Raw genomic sequence first — 19660 nt, 5'->3', positions numbered from 1 at the left:
AAGAGATGAGGAAACTGCCTGCATTTTAATAGCAGCCGTTGTTGCTGCAGTGGAGAAAAGAGGTAGTGGAATGTAAGATAGTCTCAAATAGTAAAGAAATAAACTTCTGCTTAACTGTCCTTTGCCCAGGCTTGCTTCAAGCTATTATTTCAAATGCATTGAAATGAATAGAATCATATGGCTGCTATTCCCAACTACAATGGATGCTTGCAAATTGTGAGGATCAATGGTGTACCTGCTGCTTCTCCTTCACCCCACAAAGGGACATGAATTTTTGGCATCCCCTTCCCAGAGTAGCAAACTGTCATATAATCCCTGCAGTTTGGGTGTCATTTACAGTCTGCTTCACTTAAATGCTTCTCTGTTAACTGCATAGTCTGCTTAAATGCAAAGCCAGCGTGTATTCCCCATCAGCAGTTAGTGGATTAAAATGCTGTAAGGCTCAGAAAATTGCCTTTAAAAAAGGTCCGAAAAGTTGGCTTTTCTTTGTTGGTAACCCCCATTCTAGCACATTCGGTGTGATTGAGGGGGAGGTGTGTGTTGTCGACAGCACCAGAAAAATGCGGCTCTGAAAAAAAAAAAGAAAAAAAAGTCGTGCACCTCACCAGTTTGAGTTATTTTCAAAATTCATTTTGACCACTGTATTCTCGCTCATTGATCACAGACTATAATAGCTGACTTTTCTTCTAGCTTCTTGTGGACACTACAAAAAATTTGGCAATACTAACCGCCCTTTGCTGCTTCTGTACAGAAATGTGTTGCAACTGGAGTTTAGCAGATGCTGCTCTTGCTGGTGTATGAACCAAAATCTAATCTGGCTTCCCGTCGAAGCATGAAAGGGCTAATGCAAGTCAACATTTGTTTTGTAAGCAGGCACAGCTGAAAAATGCTCAGAGACCATTTTCGGTGTGAGGGAAAGGTTTTCTTACTGCACCTCCAAGGGACTGAATTCAGTCATAAATATAGGGTATAACCTTCACCGAACGCAACGTCTGATGTGCTGCATGTTCGAAAGCCGAATTTGGCATTGGCTACTCGTCAAATGTGACTATTTAATCAGAAACTAGGAAAAAACATCTCTTCTCGATGTGATTAGAATGGCTGCTGCTGGCTGAGTGGTAAGTGGAAAGGTGGCTTCACCCTTCACAGCAGTAGTTAGGACGGCACTGTGGTATTTAAGTTAGAGGCCCCAGTGTTGCACAAACAGCTGTGATGATTTTGTTCAGCAAATATCCCATGTCGTCAAAGTCATCTTTTATGGTTGCATATTATAATTAAGTTGATTGCATATAGGCTGTTGGTTTAGTCTAATGATGTTATACAGATTGTACTGAAAAATTGAAAAATATGTGTGGGCTGTAAATGGTGGCCTAAAGCCACGTTTCTCTTCTCTGACCCTCACGAAGGATACCCAGTCAGACCTTCTCAGTGCTAGGCCAGTGAAAATTCTCTTAAAAAAATCTTCATCGCTACTGAAAGGTAGGGGTGTTGATGAATTAACTGGCAAGTTTCCATTTCAGCTTGTGCTCTATTAATGCTTTCTTGTGAGTTAAGTGGATGCTGTAGCACAGGGCTTTCAAACGGGGTGTGCCGAAGTGCTGAACAGCATACAAATAAATGACCATGAACCCTTATGAGCATTAAAGTGCATACTTGGCTTTTTACTGCTTTTACTTACGCTTGCACTTTCCTCAGCTTAAATAATGAAGTTCGGCTAATTTCACTTGTTCTTCAGTAGTTTCTCTTTCTAATCACACGGCTTATTGATTGGGTTGCAAGGATTAATTTTTCTATCAGGCAGAGTACTTTGACTGAATTTACAAAATCAATAAATCCTGTCTGTGAGCATGAGCATACAGCCTATCTAGTTAATATGTGGTTTATGTCTTGCACTCCCCCTTTTTGCTCAGGTATCCTAGCCCGAATTCCAGGGAGCTCTGCCTCCCTCAGCCCCTCTGTAGGGTTTCGTTCGGCTATAAGCAGCCTTCCTCCCTTCCTCTTCTGTGCTGCTGCTTGTGCTGTCGGTTGTAATCCACCATATGGCAGTGCTTAATCATTACCTTGGTTGAGCGACCTTGAGTATCACTTGGGATTTCTTGGAAGACAAGGTTTTGTAGAAATGTGAGCACTGAGTCCCTTTGGCAGTACGTCTGTATTCAACGTAACATGCACAGGGCCTCACCACAAGCTGCAGTTCAGAGCCATGTGCTTCTCTTCGCTAGCTCTCAAAAAACAGGAAATGCAGAATATTTTTTTAATTTGTTGTTATAAACCTGTCTTGGTATGTGACATAGTCTCTAGGATGAGATTTATTATTTTTTTTCTCTTGAGATGCTTACATGCAGACGCTGCAGTCTAGTTTCTGTCACACTATTAAATGTGAAGTGTGGTTTAGAAATAGCAGGGCTTTCAGGTATGTATGCGTTAAGGGCAGGCATGCTGTTGCAGATTGAGATGACGAGCTGCAAAAAACACTTTAGCTCATCGTAAATATTTGTTCTTGCTACTGCTTACTACTAATGCACCCCTGCACTACGACTGGAGTCCTAAGTGTCCTGAAAGTGTCCGTATGGGTGCAGCCTCTGTATATTAGGCATATACTGCTCTGAGCTGCTACCAGCAATGAGTAGGCAGGAGTAAGCTCTCATCTTGGAATATGCCTGTGGGTTCCCTGTTAAGGCAGTTCTATGGTAAGACAAACAAAAAAATAATCGTGGCTTGCTGTATTTCATGACCAGTGTAACTCTGTTGATATAGTAGCTGTATTGCAATGTTGTCTCTTAGTACACCCCGTCCCCTCAATTCTTCTCTACCCTTCCTTTTAAGCTGCTGGCAGCAGTCTTCTATGCCAGCTCCCAGATTTCTCTGGAATGTTTTACTAATTCTTGGAACAGTTCATTACAGATATAAAAATCTTGTTCAAACTTGAACTATATTTCAGAATTTTTCATACTTGTGAAATAAATAAATTATGCCCATTTTCGAGAAGGAAAAGCAGACAAGCGTACAAAACCCGCAAAATGTTGCATGGACTGTGACACGAGTTGAATGAAAGAGATGGATGGAAGACTACCATTGTAGAACTTATTTTCTAGCCAGCAGAGATCTCTCTCCTTTTATATGACCTGATTTATTCCTAATTTGAACATTAATTTAAAGGGTAAGTAGAGGGATAAAGGAAACAAAAGATTGTTGGTTTGTGATTTAAAAACTTACACTCTGGTCTGAGTAACTTTGAATTTCTGTGGTCATTCTAGACCTTTGGCTGAGCTCCATGTACAACAGCCTTGGATTGGCTCTTGGGACATCTGTTAATCTATATATAGGATTCACACACTTGCACACGTAAACAGGTGATCTCCTAAATATATGAAATGGTGTTGGGAACTCCAAGTACTTACTTAAGCCAAAATGAATTCAGGAGTGAACTGAAGTAATCCTTTTTGCCCTCCTCCCTGCCACAAAAATAAGCTGTATTGGGAAAAAAGTGCCTTATGTGCTGATTATAACTCATGCTTAGTATGTATCTATATACATTCATAAATCCCAGGAATTACTTAGTGCCTATTAAAAGTATCCTGAAAATGACCTTCTTCCTATTCTGCATTTTAGTCCTCTTGACAGTTGGTAGTTTCTTGCTGTGAAGGGACATGATGTTTAAAAATAAAAGGTGCGTATAATGGGTAGAGAAAAAGGGTAGTAGATGGTAACTGATACAGAAATAAGATATATTTAGAAAATTCATACGGGAAGCTGAAGTCAGGAAGGGAATTTTAAGTCACTTGATGAAGTCTTTGGCTGTCTGGCTGAGACTGATTTCTAATAAATCTGGGAACAGCAGGGAGACTTCAGAAGAGCGAAAGACCAGTAACATTTTGCATCACTACTGAAAAAGGGTGAGTGAGTAAAGAGTGGCTAATCTGGTATCAGTTCCAGGAAAAAACTATGGAAAATTTGATAAAGAATTTAGGTGGTATAAGAATAGCAGTATAATCATGCTATTCAGCCTTTCAATTTGTGAAAACAGGTCTGCTCCAATGCGATTTTGTTGTTTGGATACGTGAAATTTGGTTGCTATGGTTGCTGGATGTAACAGACTTTTATAAGGTCTTTAACTTAGTAGTGTGGTGTATTTTGGTTTTAAAAAAAAGTATCTTTAAATTTAATGAAGTACTGCTTAAGTTGATTATGAACTGACTAATCAGAGAAAGCAGAAAAGCGTTTCTAGTTGGGATCAGCCTGGTGCGGTCTGGAAACAAATGCAAGACGGTAACAGTGTGGATGGAACAAAGATTAGTGAAGGCATAAATAATGACATTAAAAAAAATGGTTTAGATCATTTAGGCAAACTGAGACAGCTGGGAAAAATGTGCATAAATACAGGTGAGGGCACCAAGGAACAAAAAATGCCAGCCACGCCTGGGTGGGGGAGTTTTTAGCTTAAAATCCCTGACTTCGGGAGGCGAAAGGTAAATAGTAGGTGTAGTTGGAAATGGGAGGTAAAGTAGATGGGACTAGCAAGTAAATAGCAAAGTGACAAAACGGGCTAACGTACATTGCTGGATGTGTAAGGGGGAAGACATAACTAATAATGAGATTATCTGCATTTAAAGCTGCAAAGATGGACCTGATGCTAAAGGTCTGTGCCTTTTCTGTATACATTCAGTGAGATGTGCTAATTTAGGGTATGGAAATGAGTCCCTGAAGTGGCTCACTAGTGGAAATAATGCCACACACTGAGAGATTTAATGTGCCATTACCTAATAGGGCTGAAATCACTTAGTGGAATACTGCTGCTGGAAGGATGAAGTCTCAATCCCACTTTATGTTAGCGTTAGCAAATACCTGGCTATACGTTCATCCTCTTCAACTCACTAATGAGACAGAAAACTATTCCCTGTTTTGGTTGGGCTGTGGTCTCAGTCGTGTCAGTGAGTCCAGCCACCAGTCAGGGGAACATGAGAGATGATGTGGGGAGCGAGAGGTTTGACACTGTCGCAGCAAGCTCTTAGATGAAGTGCTCATGTAGATGTGTCATCACCTGATCTGGGTTTTGATCACGTCAAAATGACTCCAGCAAATGAAGAGCTCTTTGAACAGGCCAGCCGTGAGACTATATTAGCCCTCATGCTAGCGCAGAAGTAGAAGTGCGATCGCACGCTGGGTGGGAGGAAGAGGAGGAAGAGTCTGAGACTACCACTTCTGTTTGCAGTTTCACAGCCAAACGAAGGGCCTGTTCCTTCCCCGCTGCCTTCCCTCCACCTTGCTCTGGCTCTTGGTTGATCCCACACAGAATTAGCATGGTGCTCTGTACACCCTGCCTCCTTCTCTCCCTCCCCTGTACTAAAGGAAGTAGCTTCCTGCCCAGGGTGCATATATTAAGAAATCCTAGTTTGGTTTAAGAAAGAGAAGAGAGGTAACTTGGTTGCACGCTGTGTACAGAAGTACCTCCACAGGTAGGAAATATATTCTCACTGTCATAAACCTTTCAAAGAAAGGTACATTAAGAGCCAAAGGAAGTAGAAGCTAGACAAATCCAAGTAAAAATTTGAGTGTGTGTTTAAGTGAGGGTGATTAGCCACTGTGCAAACAACCAAGGAAGAGATGGATCTCTTGTTAACTTCATATGAAGACCAGAACCCTTACTGGAAGATGTGTCTTAGTCAAATGCAAACTGCAAATAGGAGGTTGAAATAAACAGGTAAAATGGGATAATGTGTGTAAGTAGATGAAGTGTCATCTTACATTTTTTGATCCCTGCTTTAGGGAGTGTACGGTATAAATTTGGATATAATGTATGAAATTAATGTATTGGACAAGAGAAGTCCTTGAGAAAGGAAGCATAAGGGTTATAATGAGATTGTATAGTTGGACTATACAAGGAGTAGCTTTGCTGTCTGGTGGTTCCACTACATTTGTGTGGACTTCTCTTATGTGAACTATACAATGGACATAAGCTTGACAGAGAAAATAAAATGAAAAGAGGGAAGATGCCATGCCATTCATTCTATAATATTTTATGTTGAGTGTACTTAGGAGCTTGGGCTTGATTGCAGGCAGGATTCAGTATCTATTGATGTTCACTCAGGTTGTCCTAAATTGATGTGTGTGCGCACACGCGTGTATGTGCGCACACATGTGATTTTTTTTTCTTCAGTTTTGTAAGGACCCTTTTGTATGGACCCTTTAGTCTTTGACTGTAAGAACAATCTCTAGAATATTGCTTTGATTGTGTATTTTAAAGGGAAACTGCTGTTATAATATAAATGTTGAAATTACGACTATTCAAGAGATTTGCATTAGAAAAAATATAATTGCATTTCATACAGGTAATGCATATGTTATATTACTCTAAAATAAATAGGAAAAATTCTAGTGATAAGGGATTCCTTTTGCTGTGGAACAAGGACACTTCTAGATATATCCATGGTATTTCACTTTCGTGAGGTGTTTCTGAAGGTGAATTTCTGAGTTGAGGAAGGAAATCAGCCTTGTAATTTAGAGTAATGACCGATAATTTTGTCATATCAATTTAATCTACATACGGTAATTAGAGTTTTCAGGACTCATTAGCAGCTGGGGTGTCACTCTGTGTTTATTGGAGGACTGTCAGCCAGCGTTTCTCTTTGTTTGTTTTTTAATATTAATGGTTTGGAAAGAAGTTAGTGCTCTAGAAAGAATTGAGAAACAAGCCTGGCTTTGCGGATTTTTATCACCCTGCCAAGACCCTGCGCAACTTCCTCTCCCTTGTTGCCCGCAGCAGAATACGGAAACCTGACTGCTGAAGGCCACTTCTGCAATTGCAGGGGAGCAGGGTGGGAGGGAGGGGTCTCTTGGTTCTGCTGCTTGCTTGTGCCTTGGCATCCAAAGAAGAAAACAAGATGTGTTTGAGAATGTCTCTTCGGTTGTTTCTTGCACTGATGGGTTTCCTCCTCTTCCCTCTCTCTGCTGTCGTGCAGTGCTGCAGTTGAAGCTCCAGCAGCGACGCACCCGGGAGGAGCTGGTGAGCCAAGGGATCATGCCGCGTAAGTATCACCTAAACTCTTTGTTTTCGTGTTTTTATGTGTGGTTTTGAGCTGAGAACGGTTTCACCTATGATTTGAAAGATCAGATTCTCTGTTTCTGGATGAAAAACTTCATATATGAGAGCCCCACCCTGTCCCACCCAGCTTAGTCCTCTTGAAGTGTTGCTACTCTAGGTATGGGGCCACCTTTGATACTGAGGAAGAGGATAATGGCTCCAAGTGTAACTCTACTCCAAAACAATGTTTTCAGTTGATCACAGTGGAAAAGAGTCTTCTGGAGAACATGCTATGTTAGAAGTGCCTTATATACTTCACACATGTTGGTAATCACTCTTTTAACAGGCTTCCTGCCTCTGCAGTTTCTGTTCTTGTTTGTCAGCTCCCCAGACCTCCAAGGCAGTTGTAACTTTGTACGCACATATTCCATAAAACTGAGTGAAAACAAGCAGAGCATACAAGATGTTAACCAACAAGGGGACATGTTTTATTTTTGTAGCTGGAAAACAAAGCTAGAAAGAGCCCTATGGGCATCAGCCAGCCCCCTTCCTGCAGGGGAAGGCAAAATCTGCAGAGCCAGAGAACTTTTACTTGTCTGGGTGGACACATAGGATATGCCCTAATGCCAAGCTTTAATATATTCACTGTCAGGTTAGTGTTGGAGAACGTAGTATTTTGTTTTGTTCCCCTTCTTCCCCCTAAAATGCAAAAAGGTATCTGACAAATAGTTTTGTCATGCTTTGGTACCTCCGAACTAGATGACTTAAAGCTAACAACTTGAAGCAAGACCAAAGAGCAAGTGTTTATTTTTGAGGTCGTCTCAGTTTCACTTAACACCTTTAGTAAAAGGCAATGGATCAGGTATATGTTTTCTTCTTTCAAAAGCTTTCCCCTCCCCCTTTCCACAAACCTTATTTGAAGACAGTGTAGTAATGAGGAGTTTCTCATTCCTTCTATTTCTGGGATGCACGCTGTAATACAACACAGTAATGTGACTTAGACTTTGCTAAAGGCGTAAGGTTGGGCTGTCAGCTCTCTCTCTAAATGAAGAGAACCTGTCAGCAGCACTCTGTCAGCTGAAGTGGCTCTCTGGAAGGTAGTGACATGCTCAAGATGTTTCAGGGACCCCTACTTAAAATTCTATTACCAAATCAAAAAGGAAAAATTGTCCTGTCTGGAGATAGTACCTCATGCCTGTCTTCTTATTTTTACCTGGGCAACTCATATACGTGCTTCTACAGAATATACTTACATGCTTTTGGATGAAAGACTGGTGTCCCAGTGACCGTGCCCTTTTACTAATGCTTCCCAGAAGAAAATGTTCCTGACTTCTTTGTGGTCTCCTGCTTTAGGTGGATAAGTATGCAAATAATAGCATTAAATTATGTTCAGTACTGGCTTTCTTCAAAGTGTGGCTGGCCAAACTTGCGATTCCTGAGAAGGGTCTGTTTTACGGGCCCTTTGAAAATGAGGCCCTTGCAAGTAATTCAAGTAAGGCACCCAGAGTAATTAGTCAGTCTTGAATTTGTTTAAAATATAGCCTAAATAACTAGTCTTTGCAGACTTGTGCCCGTCATTGCTTCACTTATGTCTCTTACATGTAAGTTTTACGACAGACCAAAGAATGCTCAGTGAAATATCATTGTGAAAATACTGGTAACACATGAAAAGGTCCTTTCTGCAATGGTGAAAAAACACTTTAGCAGATCTGTTCTAAACATGATTTGAAATTAGTTCCTTCCAAGTCATGGTATCATTTGGCCATACCTGCCAACTGGAAATAACCACATATAGGGAAATGTTTAAAAAATTATTTACCTGAGCCATTTTTAATGAGACGATCAGATGGGAGATAAGTTGTGATACTTTGATACTTAAAGCAAAAGTCCCATTTTTAACCTGAGAAGTACAGAGGATGACTAGAGGCCATGTTCCTCCTTAAGGCGTCTCAGAGCCGTGACAGCTTTGCTTCTACTTTCAGCAGTTCAGAACAGACATTTTTACTTACTACTGGGAATGTGCAGGTATCCTGTATTCTTTCGTCTCTCTGCCCTCTACCCCCTCTCTGTGAAAACATTTAGGTACTTAATCTTGTTCCTCTGTCATCTACTACTAAACGTGGCTATACTGGGTCCCATGTCTCCTTCTTGAGTTTTTTAGTTAGGAACCAAGCGCCACATGGCCCTTTATGATGATGTAACAGAAATATAAAAGTGGGAATCCAGAGGATAGTTTGGTGCTGAATGAAATGAGCTGGAGTGCTCTTTCCATGTGAAATGCTGGTTGGCTTCTAGCCTTTATTTTCCATCTGGAGAGCCGTAACGTTCTTGAAAGAATTCGGGTAGTTGCAGTTGTATCTACATTAGCATTATAGCTTGCATCAGGAAGGTGCTTTTGAAGTGAAGCTCCTGGTTGCGCCTGCCTACTGTACCTTGCTTAACACCATGGAATGAAGCTTGAGAGTTGGATTAAATATTCTACACTGCTAATATGCATTCACTCCATGGGACCAGACTGCACCTTGTCTGGCACACCACCTCCCATTCCACCTTCACATGTAGAGTGTGGATGTCAGTTCCTCAGCATCAACTGTTACTCTGTGCAGATTTGGTCTTAATGTGCTATCCTACATGTTAATTTAGATTAGCCTTTAATACAGATCAGTTCCTGGATCTTGTAGCCAAACACGTGTGCAAAAATCCATGAAGTAAAAGGTTTTGTTTTAACATTAAAAGCTATTTAGTGTGCAAACTCACTTTGGTACCTTTGGTTCTCCTGACTGCAATCTAAATCTTATGTGGTGTTTAGATTCAGCCCAGTGCCCTAAATGAGAAACTGTATTGCAGGCTTCCATCGACACAAGGTTTTTCGACACTGTAAACCTGAGGAGTGGGAGAAGAGGCATTGGTGTCCCATCAAAGTGAGCGAGTCACACCACTCCTGCTTTGCTTGTTCAGAACAGAGCTGGGAATTGCTTACTTTGTTCCCATGTGGAATTTTGTTTATACGGTAGAGAGGAAAGGCAAATGTTTCAACATTTTTTTACCGAGTACACTTAATCTCGCTTGAATAACGTTTCCAACCCACCAGCCACCTACAGGGCTATGCTTCACTAAAAGATTAGTGTATTGTAGTAAGAAATAAGGCATTTATAAGCAGTGACAGAGGATTCAAAATAATTGGGTTTTATGCTTCATTAATTCTTCTTGCTTTCCTGTTATCACTTTGTGTAACCTTTTACTAGTAGCAGGATTCAGTAGTTGAAGACAAAAATTCTCAGTTGCCCATAGAAAAGAAGTGGGAAGCAGGTCTTCATCTGCATCTGACGTGCCTGTGATTTGAGCTAGAAGGACTGTATCTAAAACAAGGAGAGATGAGTTTTCATATTTATTCAGGTTTTGGCCTATTTTATGATAGTGTAAATAGACAAGCTTTTTTGCTATTTGCGTTTTTTGGAGCTATGCAGAGGTGATTTTAATCTTCTCATCCTCATAAAATGCAAGCTGAACAAAAACTGCCGTCTGTGCTCAACTTTGAATTCTGTCAGGCTGTAGAACAGTCAGATGCTGTCAGTTTTTACAGTGTTGGATTTAAAGGTTAGAGCTATCATAAGGGGATTTTTTGGGAGTATTAAATACCCAATTTTCCACCCTTGAAAAGAATGTTTAAAACAGTAGCTAACGTGCATCTGAGTAGAAAGATGTGTGAAAAGTATCTTCAACTGAAACAGCAAAAATTTTTAGGGGAAAGACATTTGTCAAATGTAGCGATACGCTGCTTTGCAAAATATCTTACGCTTTTTCTGTTTTGCAAGGTTTAAAGCTTCACATGCCCATTGTTTTATCCATCAGGATCAGGGTCTTTTGGCTTCTGGCTGCAAACACAAAATATAGGCAAGCAATACCAGGTGGCAGAATCATGCAGGAAAGCTGCTGTTACGACCATCAGATTCACCCAGGCAGGTGAAACAGAAGTAGAAGATCATTTCTGGGAACGTGCCTTGTGTTGCTCTATAGCAGTGCTTTGTGAATATCTGAAAGGTGACGCAGGCAGCCTTTGAAAAGGGCATCGTCTGGACTGAAAACTAGGAGGGTGGCTGCAGTACAGCAGAGAATTTCCAGGAGCTTCTTTTTCACTTCAGTGTATTGGATGTTTGCCAGTTTTTGTGCCCACATCCAACTACTCTGACTGAATGTTTGCTTTCCAGGATGCGATATATGCAGAAAGCATGAATGTATCTAGAATCCAAACAGGGTGGAGTTTGTGCTGTTGTTCTAATGTGGCTGCTTTTACAGGTGCTGAGGTGTTGCCATGCTATAGGTCTGTGTTACCAACACTCCAATGCAGTTTTCTGCTTGGACCTGCAGCCTCTTAGTTGCTTGAGCGTATTTTGGAATACAAGATTTGTGAATCTTGTGCTGCTGGGTTTCAGACTCTGCTGAAGAGAGTGTATTTTATCTCCGGACTGCACAAGGGTGTGTGTGCCATAGTTCAATTGCAACATGGCACGTGATTAGGAATGATTGTAATACTGAAGGCAGTCTAATGATTATAATCTCATTAGGCCTCTCATATCACTAGCTGCATTTTTTTTTTTTTTGCAGCTATAAGGTTAATGGAAAAAATGTAGTATTTTTTGTAAAAATGAAGTACAGTATTTGCTTTTTTGGAGGGGCTGTGAGACATCTCTTAGAATTAATTCTAAAGGAATTGCCATTTACTGGGGACACTTAGTGATTTGAGGATACAGAACACGGGTTATGCTTTTGGCATATCAATGTTGATCATCATTTAGGCAAAGCTTGTAACTGGCTTTCTGCATCCAGCACAGCTACCATCACAAGAAAACAAGCATCTCTGAGGTATTGATTTCAGGAAGTGAAATGCTTGCCGCCTGTGAGCTTCTAAAGTTAAACCACGTCTCTAGACTTTAACACCTCAACCCCCAAATTTCACCATACATCCACACTTGTGTTTCTGTAGGGTCACTAAAAATGATATTGCGGCGTTAGCCCTTACCTGATAGTCTAACCACTTCTCAATTTTAAAAAAGTAATTCGGTTGATGAAAATTATGCACTTCCAACTTCATTGCATAGCTCTATATTTAATATTTTATTCCTGTTCATGTTTTCTTATTAAGCTGCCAGTTTTACATCTGAAACTTGTCAACGTAGTACATGGGGTGGTAGTTGAAGGAGACCTGTACTTTGAGGATATAGTCAGTTCCTGGTTCCCGTTACAAACATTAGCTACAGTAGAGCATATTAAATGTCAGAAACAAAAGAAAAAAACACCTTGCTTTCTTAATTTTTAAAGTGTTAATTGTGAAATAGGAGCATCTTTCAATATGTGTCGAAGAAAGGAGAGGCAGTAAGCTGGTGGAACATACACAGTTATCTACATGTGTAGTATTTTTCATGCCAGGAACCATTCCGCAGTCATGGTGATGACTTCAGGTGCAATTCTCGATGTCTGAACAATATTATATCTTCTACATAAATGGTAGGATAGAAGATGAACTGCTGTGCCTACGTGAAGTTCTACTGATTTGGAAGTGCTGCAGTTTGGCTACACAGTCGACATTTCAAGACTGTTGTGTGTTATATTTGAACCGCAGATAAACCAATTGCTTTAAAACCCTGAAAGAGCTCTTCCTGCTTTACCTATCTCTGCTGCGTAACATGTTCCCATCATTCTCTGGCTGCTTTACATATCAGATCTTTGTAGTGATGTTCCCTATAGTTTTTGGAATATATTTATAGTAACAAACCAAAATTATAAATTTTTACTTCCCTGCCATCTAGTGTCTGCTATTCTGCCCATTAGTGACTGCTTCACTTTCATACCTTTTTTCCACAAAACAAGCTGAAACTGTACTTTGATTTAGGATAAGGAGTTAAAAACAAACATATGGACTGTAAATGTCATTACTCCCAGACTTGTTTAATAAAATGTCCAAACCTGTCAAGTCTTTAAGATCTAGAAATAATAACAACTTCTTTTAATACTCCATTTAACCTCTGAAACCTTGCTATTTCCCGGTTCATTGTGTACAGAATGGGACCTCAAAAATAGAGGCTACAGTGAGACTTTTGATATACTTGATGTCATGCTCTGAGAGTTAAGGCTGGAACACTAAGCAGGTATCATAAAAAAAAACAAAAGCCGTAGATGGCACTTGCAGCTGTATCTCTGTTTGTGGCGTGTAGCACAGAAACTGTAACTGGTTTTATTTTAGTTTGATCATCTACCTGTAACCTGTCCCACAGGAATTATTTGCTGGTTCTTTGACTTTGATCTCTTCTCTTGCGGCACAATTTCAAAGCCTCGAGGCTTTGTGTGGAGAAGGAGTCCGCATGTTTAAGCCAAGAGTCTCATTGTCAGGGGCCTAATAACTGCACCTGGTTTGTTTATATTTTTAGATAGCTGTCTGTGTTTGTTTTCCATCTGTTTATATCTTCTGTGATTAATGAGACATGATTGGAGTAGGAGAGTTCATTGTTAGTAACAGAAATGCGCTGTCTGCCCTTTCTGAAGTTGTAGAAAGAAAAGGCCACGCTCAGGGGTTTGATAGGCTGCGTTTAGTCCTTGATCCCTGCAGTGATAAAAGATTTAACTCTGCCGGTTGCAAGAGAAGCATAATAATTCAGGGGAGTAAAATCTGGTATGTAATACAGCTTTTTCCCCTTCGTGTTCCCACAGTCATCTTGGGCTCATTCTTACTCGTTGTCTGGGAATGGTCTCTCCTTTTCCTTCTCATGGCCCCACACCTCCCCTAGTCTGGACACTCCGTAAAGTTGTCAAAAGAGTTTGCAAAGGGCAATTATCCAAGAAGCAGGCATCAAGTCTGATCTAGGAATGCATGGATCACAGGGTTCTCACTAGAAGTTCCTTATCTCCTCTTTCCTCTTGGAGGCGGCATAATCCTAACTGTAATAAAGCTTTCTTTTATCTTTTTTATTTTTCAGTTTGGGATTTAGGTAATGTCTTTTCAATGCCAAGAGTTAACGGGGGTGGGTTATACTATGGAGCGGGTTATACTATCTGTATTTGCTATAAATGTTCTTTGACACAAAGCTGTAGCCATAGTCACCCATAGATCTGATAACTGTTGCCACAGGTGACAATTTCCATTTTGCTTCTAAAGAGGGGGAACTTCCTGAGAAATTGCACCTATCTGCTAGAGTTTAAATTAACTCGGTGTTGGGCCTTGAAAAATCTTAGCCCTTTCTCTCGATAATTTTGCATGTTTGCATATGTTCCCATACTTCAGGCTTTTTACACAGTCAAAACTAATGAAAGCCTTATGCTTCAGCTGTATCATGAAGGAGATAACCGCTGTAATAAAGTTACTGATGGTTTTGATGAGTTGTGGATGTGGAGAGATGCTTGGTTCAGGCTTTGGAAGGAGCTCAGCTGGTGCGCGGCTCCATGGTGAGCTGAGCTGAGGCAGGGTACCACAGCCCCACCTGTACGGATGCTTGTGCAACCAGGGCAAGCCCAGTTCAGGGAGCTGGAAAGTGGCTATTTTGGGGAGCAACAGCTTTGTGAGCCTGTATGCTGTGCGGGCTCATGAGTGTTGATGCAGGAGAAGGGGTAGCTCTGTGAGGTTGGGTGTCAGGGAGGCAGCTCTGAGAGCTCAGAGCTCTTCTCCAGCTCTGGCTTTCATATTAACCTGAGACTCACCAAACTAACTAACATGGCCTTTATTTTGCTACTGTCTTTTGTGCCTTATCTCTATTGATTGGAATACCTCGGTAACAGGAAGGACTCCGTAAAGCCTTAGCACTATAACTGTTATGCCACTCTTTGGTAGCGCTGGCAACAGTAACAACGTGGGGAAGAACCTTTCTCCAGTTTGAGACTAGGGACACTTGTAATTCTTTAAAAACAATGACATTGTGCTTGAGAGGTGTCACGGAAGGGCTGCATTTGTTTGCATGCCAGAGATGTGTTTCTCACCTTCATAAAAATACTTGGATTGGGTTTTTTAGGTCACTTTTAAGTTTGAATTTTCTAATTTTATATATTTGGGGGTTTGAATAATCACAATTTACTGGTCGTGGCTTCTTTTCTTATCCTTAACTTTGATATGGAGATCTTAGCCTTAATCCAAGGGCTCTTACCAATGCCACGGGTATGAAATCAGCAAGAATGCTCAAGTATGATCAGGTCTGTGTACCAGATGTGAAACTCCCTGGAGCTGCATAAGGAGAAGAGGGTGCTGATGGAGATCTCTCTTCTATCACCTGTGTATTCCCCACCCCATTTTCGTATTTCTCCAGCATACTGCTCTTTGATACTGCCCCACTAGCAAGATGATTCATCTTTCTATGCCTGTGACCCAGGTTTTGATCACTTTTTTCTTACATCCTATGAAAAATGGTATTTGGAAGCGGGGTGGAGTTGAAGGGAGGAAGAAAGTGCCAACTGCCTTAATCTGTGGTTCAAGTGCTGTGCCTCTTACCAAATGCTACACACCAAATGCTGTGGGGTGGGAGCCCCACCCTGAACTGACAGCGGAAGTCATCAAGTCTATTTGCAGCACTTTATCTCATCTTTTTACGAAAGCATAGTAAACAAGAGAGAGAAACTAGAATTTGGTTGAGAGCAGAGGTGAATAGCTGCATCAGGCGGCCTTCTGCCTTTCTGAATTAAGTCAGCATGTCTGAGGTTGGGTTTCAACATGACACGAGCTTCTCTTTGTCACAGCAAAGGAAAATTTTACCTTTCCTTCAGGAACTGATCTAACAACAGCAAAATACTTGATTGAGTAGCCTTTTTACAAACATTGCCTGTTGTCTGACTAGCTGATGTGCAGTTCAAATATCACTTGGTTGTCTATGATGGGCTAGATACCGTGGTGAAGGAAAGCTCATGTGCTGTTTCCTCCGTGTCAGCCTCCACATCTGATAGCCTCCAGTAGTGCCCTTACCAATTGCAGAAGGTTTTGCCGCCTCTCCTCCCCCTAGCCACTTGAGCTCATGACAACCTGTGAAGACCTTTTTGCCTTTCTGTCTTCCCTTTATTTGGCTCCTTGCAAACCTTGGTGTCTTCTGTAAGCTGCATAAGCAGAAGCTGAGTGTACAGATATTTTGACCTTTTTTTCTCAGCAGTTGGGTCAGTCCCCTTTCCCTGCTGTGTTTTGTTCTTAGAGTGACTGAAATTGGTTCTGATTCCACTTGTTTCTCACACTAAGTAACAGGAACTTGAATATCTGCATATGACTGTCTTTGAAAGCTTTGCAAGGCTACAATTTGCTTTTGTACACTGGAGGATAAATCCTGCACGGAAATGTTTGAACGATTTTGTCCGTCTTTTTGTCTCTACTGTTACATTGGAGATTTGGGTTTGATTCCTGGGCCTTAATTCAGTCTGTTTATAGCAGCACCAGTTTGATGCTTTGCAGCACTATTTCCCTTCACTCACACATTGCCATCTTCAAAATGTGGCTTAGGCTGAGGGAACACTGAATGCATGTGTTGCAGTTTTGGACCCTGTTTCATAGGAATTAATACATTGCTTTGAAGCGAAGATTAGCAACTTGCATCTCTCTGCTTTGTATGGAAAGGTGTGCATCATTGTAGATGGTCCTGTGTGCTGCTGCTTAGCTTTGGGGGGGTCAGGTGGAAGGACAGTAGTTGCAATGTATAGCTGCAAACATTTTTGAAGCAGGGTGGAGGCACAAAACAGTTGCATCATTGATTTCCAGGGAGATTTCTTGTGGTAGCTAAGGGTGTGACCACAAAGATACTAATACTTCAGGAATTCTGGTGATGAAGCATCAAAATGCTTCGCAACAAGTAACAGAGAGACTAAAAAACTAGGATGGATGTGGTAGGAGTTTAATGAGATCCTGGGTACTAGGAAAATCATGTCCTGCTGTCAGTCATCTAAAATTGAGGGGTAAAGCTCGTCCTCCTAACAGGAGATGTTGCAAATTGCCAGGTGGTTGTCCAAGTGGGACAAAAGTATGTACAACTCAGTGAAGGGCACCTGGTGGACTGTGCTGTTCCAAAACCTGTTGGTGATGCTATTGTCCCTTCTATCACTAAGTCATTTTTAGTGCTTGTTTGGCCATCTGTAACATCAGGCTGTTTTCCTAAGGTGGATGGGTCAATGTGAAGACATGGGGGCTGTGGTTCAGCAGCATGGGGGCTCCTGCTGTAGCGCTGGCTTTAAGCCCAGCCTCTTATTTCTGACTTTGTCTGGCAGGGCAGTTTTTGCTCAGTTTTGCTGACACTACTATTTGTGGAGCTGTGCTGTAAACCAGCATACACATCCAGGTTAAAATAACTCTTTCAAAACAACTGTGATCTGAGTCCACAAGTGGTTTTGTCAGCATAACTGAAGGCTGACGTGCTTTGTCCCAGGCCTAGGTACAGGAACGAAGGCAGAAAGTGTAACTGCAGTTTATTGGTGACGAAAATACTGTGCACATATCGTGTAGAAAAAAATCAGAAAGGCAGGCAAAAGGTATACCTAACTTCAATTGGGCATTGCAGAAGTTACTTCTGCATTCTCAAATTATCTCAGTAGTAGAGAAATATAAAGTAATTTTGTTCTGCATACAGTGGAAAACAAAAACTCTTAACAGCTAATACTACTGTTATAGTTTGGTAACTACTTTTTTCCTCTGGCAGCACTATTCTCATCAGGGGCTCACCCAAGTTTTGCTGACAAAGGTAGCGAAGCTGGCTACCCACTTAGCTAGATCAAGGACTCAAAGCGAGTTAACTAGTAGCTCTTTTTGGGGAGGGGCAAGTGCCATGGAGAAGTGCTGGCGTTACTTTATGGTGACAGTTCCCTAGTGCAGTAGGAGTACAAACGGGGCATCAATGGCAGGGCAGAAACACGTGGGACATGGGGGAGGGGGAAGAAGAGGTCATTACTTAAGCTGGGCCTACCACCAGACTAAATATTTGTTGAACTGCCTCCACAGGAAGTCAAAGTGTTAAATGTCTTTTTGCACTTCTTTGGTTTAGTAAGGTGCTTGACACAGACTTGCCTGGCCTTTTTTTAAGCAAGCTGGGACAACTCAAAGCTGCGTGTGCAACTGGTGAGAGGACAGTACTGGAATAAAGGCTTGGTGTCAGACCGGGAAGATGCTTTTGGGTGGGGAGGGAGAAGGTCCGTGTCTGATCCTATTCAGTATTTTCAGAAATTTGGTGTAAACAAGGGAACAACATGTGCATATCTATTAAGCTTGCAGGTTAGTAGGCTGGGAAGAGGACAGGATTGGGACTCAGAATATTTGGAGAAGCTGAGAAGTATGGGACAAAACCAAAGGAAAATGCAGAGTTTCTACGTAATGGTGTGTCTAGTCAGTGGCATGAATTGAGGATGGAGGATGGCTGGCTAGATAGAAGTTCTGCAGAAGAGGATTGGAGAGCTTTCATGGTTTGTGAGCCAAGCACAAGTGAACATGTTATGCACTTTATGTACACACAAAAAGGCAAACTGGCTGGAATGTATAGCTGAGAAGTGTTATTTAATAATCATTTAGTTCTATAAAAGCTGATATAGACTAGGCTGGAATATGTACCCAATTTTGGATACTATACTTCAAGAAAAATGGAGGTCAAATGGAAGGAGTCCAAAAAAGAGTAAACAAGCAAAAGTCTGGGAAATATTATCTAAAAGGAAAAGTTGAAACAACTGGCTTTGGTCATTTTATGTAACAGAAGATTGTAGGAAAAACAAAGTTTTCAAATGTATAGGGATAGATGCAAAGAGGAATAGAATAAATTGTTGTCTGCAGTGACTGGAGGTAAGGCAGAGAATAATGAATATAAATTGTAGGAAGGGAAATGTAAGTTAGACATTCAGAAAGGTTTTTAATTAGTAAGGACATCTATGCACTGGGATAATTTATCTGCAACAATATTGCATTTTTTCATGAGAGGTCTTCAAGAACAGGTTAGACAAAGTACTGTAAGGAATAGTTTAGTATATTTTACCCAGCCTGAGCAGTCTCAAAGCATTAGGTGACTGAAGTTTCTTCATTCCTAGTTTCTGTGGTTATATCTGCTGCTTCAGGTACCGAGGGCTGTGGATGTGAATCCTGTGTCAGTGACAGAAGAGCTACCCTGTGCCACCCTGGTTACCACTGCCCCTGCTCCACCGGCTAAGCCACTCATTTCTGTACACCGTGAGAATGAACCAGAATAGTTGATATAGCTGAGAACAGTAGAGCTTTGTCAGTATGGGTAGTTTTGAGTGGAATGGGTAAAGCAGCACTCAGGTGAGCAAGCCAGAAGGGTAGGAATAGTTTTGCAGGAATCATTGCCAAGTGGCTGGGAAGGGCAGTGGTAGGAGCTGGAAAAGGTGCATATCTGCATTATGGGGCTCCCATGGAACTTACCCAGAACCTTACTGCTTCGGAGTTATTCATAGAATTATTTTTTTTCATTTGCTATAATAAAGTTAACGGAGTTGCTCCACAGCTCTGAGCTATGTAATCATTTCAAAGCCAGAAAAATTTGCAAGGCTTAGTTGACTTTGAATGGAGTATGATTTTACAATAGACACCCTCTTCTGACATGTCAGCCCCATCCTAGATTGCTGAGGGAAGCAGGGAAGGGTTTGTGCCCTCTTGACATTTTCAGAGGTCGAATATGAAGTCCTCTGTCATGT

At 41.3% G+C, this 19660-nt stretch overlaps 1 protein-coding gene across 1 annotated transcript in view; it reads left to right on the top strand.

Moving 5' to 3' along the window:
* MRTFA (myocardin related transcription factor A) overlaps positions 1–19660 on the top strand; it is a 49721-nt gene that overhangs the window by 11502 nt on the left and 18559 nt on the right. Inside the window, exon 2 of the mRNA XM_063322502.1 lies at positions 6960–7025. Coding sequence (XP_063178572.1) covers positions 6960–7025 — 66 coding nt within the window. The remainder of the gene's footprint in view (positions 1–6959; positions 7026–19660) is intronic.

Source organism: Chroicocephalus ridibundus, chromosome 1 (assembly GCF_963924245.1).
Source record: "Chroicocephalus ridibundus chromosome 1, bChrRid1.1, whole genome shotgun sequence".
Taxonomy (NCBI): domain Eukaryota; kingdom Metazoa; phylum Chordata; class Aves; order Charadriiformes; family Laridae; genus Chroicocephalus; species Chroicocephalus ridibundus.
Note: the sequence above shows the minus strand (reverse complement) of the source record. Positions and strands in the feature narration are given on the sequence as shown.